Below are 4,481 nucleotides of genomic sequence, written 5' to 3'. Positions count from 1 at the left end.
CCTCTCGTTCACCAGGGTAAACCCCAACGTACAGGCACCAAGATGGGGGGCAACAAGTATGCCCACTCCTGCTCGGCGCCTCTCACCGGGGACAACTCCAGAGTGAAAGAGTGTCCAACCCTTCTCAAGGAGACTGGTTCCAGAGTCGTGCGTTGAAGTGAGCCAGACTATTTCTAGACGGAACCTCTCAACCTCACACGCCAGCTCAGGCTCTTACTCCACCAGAGAGGTGACATTCCACGTCCCAAGAGCCAGCTTCTGTAGCCGAGGATCAGACCGCCAAGGTCCCCGCCTTCGGCCACTACCCATCCCACATTGCACCTGACCCCTTTGGTCCTTTCCATAGGTGGTGAGCCCATGGAAAGGGGGACCCATGTCTCTTCTTCGGGCTGTACCCGGCCGGGCTCCATGGGCGAATGTGCTCCACCTCCAGGCCTGGCTCCAGAGTGGGGCCCCGGTGACCCGCGTCAGGGCGAGGGAACACTGTGTCCAATATTGTGACTCATAAGGGGTCTCGGGGCTGCACTTTGTCTAATTCCTCACCTAGGACTTGTCTGCCTTGGGTGACCCTACTAGGGGCATGAAGCCCCTGACAGCATAGCTCCTAGGATCATTGGGACTCTCAAACCCCTCCACCACGATAAGGTGGCAGCCCAGGGAGGGAACGACAACATCATTCCAGATAAAAAAACAAATAAATGTGTTTTCAAAGCGGTCCTCTTGTCCTTCTCCTTCCATTTTCCATGATAAACACAAGAACAGAAACCTTCTCAGTGTCCTACAGCGGTTTGCCACAGCTGGCTCCGCCGCCTTCGATGTCACCAAACAAGGAGGTAACTCTGCCCACACAGTCAGCCCACAGAAACTCTAAAGACAAGTCATTAAGGTTTGAAATCAGAGAAATGGACCAGTGGAGTTTTATGATGGAGTTAAACTAAAAGAAAAACATGAAAACCCATTATTTTTATATATTTAATTTAACCTTTAAATAGTTTACAGCTCATTAGTATACTTAATAAATACATTTGAATAATGAAGGGATTTGAACATTGTGGGACAAAGTTAAATAAAGATAAATAAATAAACCTCTCGATTGTTGAGTTAAAAGATTCAAATCTTTCTCTCCCAACGTAAACAGCAGAAAGTAGTTTATTTAAAACAAATTAATATTCCTCTCCTGTCCTAACTGTGGCAACAGTGTTTTCCTGTTTTTATTTTTTTACTTTAATAATTGATTACAACCAGCTCTTCTTTCTGAATGAAGTTTTGGGTCAAACAGGGTTTTTTTCTCTACAATTTTATTTGCTGAATCTGTGTATTTTGAGCAGAAAAAGCATGAATTGAAAGGTGGAACACCGCTTTTCATGTGACCGCTCACAGAAAGCAAAAAGTCCTGGTTAAAGTAACATCAGAACCAGAACTGCAGAACCTGTAATTTTTTAAGGGATTTTTGATTTTATCAAGTCAAATCTAAGGGAAGAAAGCCCTGCTTTGTTAAACTTGCTTCATTGTATACCTCTCTGGTCTGTGTTTTCCTAAGATTTGACCTTACAGGTGGGCCTGGTTCTGGTTTATGACAAATAGTAAGAAGTTTAGGAACTCCGTCAAGGTTAGAACTCACCATCAGCTCTCACCCCCTTTTGATTTGTGGACTGGACTACTTGTTTCTTTGGTTTGGTTCCTTCGTCTGGAGCAGCTACAGAAAGAAAACAGTTTAGTCCAACAATCAACCTGTGATGAAGTTCATCTGAACCTCCTGATGAAAACTGATAAGGTCTCAAGTTATACCTGGGTCTGGATCAGAGTTCTGTAGACCTAGATTGTCCCATTCCTTCCCCAGTATGTGGTAGAACTCTGTGGTCTTGGCGGCAGCCTCCCAGTCTCCATCCTGCAGACTCTCTCCGATGGCTATATCACAGACTGTCTTCAGTGTGGTCTTCACAGACAGCGGAGGGCAGCTCCATCGGTATCCAGCAGCTTTTCTGGCAGCAGACAGAACCAGGCTGAGGTGACCTGGAGTCAGAAGGTCCTGCAGGGTTCGTATCCCAGAGTCCAGAGACTTGGCTGCTAGCAACAACCGACCAAGTTCCCTGAGCTTCTGGCTGAAGTAGTCGTACCTTCGCTGACCACCATCCTGGTTTCCCATCAGCTTATTCCCATACTTACAGATCAGCCAATCAGATTTCACCTGGTGTTATAAAGACAAGAACAAAGGAGGAGGAGTTAAAGAGGAATTTAAAGACAGAGATCTACCCATCAGATTTCAGATGGTGTTATAAAAACCATAACAGAAGGGGAGGGGTTAAAGAAAGAAACCAAGCAATCAGATTTCACATGGTTTAAAAGAGACAATGAGGGAGGAGCAGGGGTTACAGACAGAGATCAAACAGACTATTTGGAAAAAGCAACAAAGAGTGGGAGGAGTTGCAGACAGGCAAATGATCAAACATATGGGATGTTTGATCATCTTCTTGTCATCTTTTTGTCATTAGGGGATAAAAAGATGACAAGAAGAGTGCAGGTCTACAACCCAGGAATACCGACATGTAAAAAGCACACAAATCTACAAACCTGTAGGTCTGACAGGTACCGACAGAAGCACACAGGTTTACTAACCTGGGTGGACTGACAGGTAACAAGATAGGTCTGCAGGTCTATGACAGACAGGTAATGAGAGAAGAGTGCATGGCTACATATCTGGGGTCAGACAGGTAACAAGAGGTGCAAAGGTCTATAAACCTGGGAGACCAATAGGCAAGGAGAGAGGCTTGAACAGGTCTTTGAACATGGGAGACGGATGGTAATGAAAGAGGTGCACAGGTCTACAAACCTGGGGGACCAACAGGTACATAGAGAGGTGTGCAAACTTGAGGGACAGTCAGATAACAAGACACACAGTAAAACTTCAAACCTCGGGGACAATAGGCAACAAAAGAGGCTCACAGGTCTACAAATCTGGGGGACTGTTAGGTAATGAGACAGGCCTGATGATGTACAAACCTCATAAGATACATTGTCCAGGTTCATGCGGTGCAGGATTTCGCTGCAGCTCTCTGATGCACCACTGGAGATTGGCAGCAGGCGAGATGCTGCAGCCTGGACTCTGGTTCTCTTCCTGGGCTGGTTCAGCACTGAGTCCAGGTTCTGATTATGATCCACACCAGGGTCAGAGGTCAGGGTCTGCTTGGTACCAGGTTTGGAGTTCTTGTTTGATGTTTGTCCAAAAGGATCTTCAGGTGTGTTTTCTTCTGGATCACAGGAAAATTTACCTGTGGAGTCTGAGGTCACCAGATCAGAGGGAATATCTGTCATAGAAGCAGGGCTTTTGGAGGGGATCTCTGCCACAGAGGTGTGACCTCGAGAGGGGTCAATGGCGAGCTTTTTACGACAAGACACCTGATGTTTCCATAAATCAGCACGGAGAAAGAAGCCAAGGCATAGAGGGCAGGGCAGGTAGTTTCTGGCATCAACCTCCTCTGAGGGCTGACGCCATGGGATGATTTCACCGCTGCCCTGCCGGATCACCTGGTAAATACACAGGGAATCAGGACAAAATTTCTACAGGTGAATCACATACATCAAGCAATAAATAATCAATTTCATTAAAACAGAACATTCACTATTATATTAGGTAAACGGGAGACTGTGACGAAATGAAGATTGAGTGCAATCTGCTGGCTTCCCTAGACAGATAACTTGTACCAATTGGCTTTTATAATGTACGTGCATGTTTATGTACAAAGACCTGAGACTACTTTTGTTGTGACTTGGTGCTATATAAATAAAATGATTTGAGTTGAATGAAACAAACCTCAATGTTGTGCAGGTAGTTGCCCCTGCAGCGCAGGTGTTCCAGCAGCAGGTGGCGCTCTTTAGAGCCTGTTGATAGTGCACTGGCAGCCATCACTTCCTGTTCATCGGTATGTTTTCTCAGCAGGTGTCGAGCAATCTTCACCTGTGGCCGGCGGCAGAACACACAGTAATGTTTCTTGTTCCAGCGGCGCTTCCCACCGCTCCATGTTCTCTTCACTGTCACACCTCCCGTCTTCTCCTCCTGCCCTCGCCTTCTCTGTTTCTGACCACACCTCTTCTCCCCGAGGCCATGCTTCTTTTCAGCTGTCCCCCCCCTCTTTTCTCTTAGATTCCGCCTCACTAAAGGGGAGCAACGTGGTTGACTGGCAACAGTTTTAGGCAATTTTTTGTCAGGACACAATGTTTGCTCCAAGTCATCCATCTTCTTCAGCATCTCAATATCAGAATGGTCTTCCATGGTCACAGCAGTCTCCATCACAAACTAAACATCACAAACACATGAAATATCGCAGTGGGTATGGGTTTCAATGGACAAGCAGTTACTAATTAACGATCAGATCTTTAATTAGACTGTGTTAGAATCTGTTACAAATGTTTCAGCCATGACTCCATCAGTTATTTCATTGACATGATATATTTGTCAACAAATAATTTTCCAGACGAAAACA

The 4,481-nt window shown here is 45.7% G+C and overlaps 1 protein-coding gene across 1 annotated transcript in view; it reads right to left on the bottom strand.

The window, feature by feature from the left end:
• Positions 1–4,481, bottom strand: part of LOC108251663 — a 15,835-nt gene that overhangs the window by 3,404 nt on the left and 7,950 nt on the right. Inside the window, exons 2-5 of the mRNA XM_017442034.3 lie at positions 3,812–4,294; positions 3,001–3,525; positions 1,789–2,188; positions 1,622–1,696 (exon numbers count right to left, since the gene is read on the bottom strand). Coding sequence (XP_017297523.1) covers positions 1,622–1,696; positions 1,789–2,188; positions 3,001–3,525; positions 3,812–4,288 — 1,477 coding nt within the window. The 5' untranslated portion in view covers positions 4,289–4,294. The remainder of the gene's footprint in view (positions 1–1,621; positions 1,697–1,788; positions 2,189–3,000; positions 3,526–3,811; positions 4,295–4,481) is intronic.

The sequence above is a fragment of the Kryptolebias marmoratus genome, unplaced genomic scaffold, assembly GCF_001649575.2.
Source record: "Kryptolebias marmoratus isolate JLee-2015 unplaced genomic scaffold, ASM164957v2 Scaffold43, whole genome shotgun sequence".
NCBI classification, from domain to species: domain Eukaryota; kingdom Metazoa; phylum Chordata; class Actinopteri; order Cyprinodontiformes; family Rivulidae; genus Kryptolebias; species Kryptolebias marmoratus.
The sequence above is the reverse complement of the archived record's forward strand: the minus strand, read 5'-3'. Positions and strand labels throughout refer to the sequence as shown.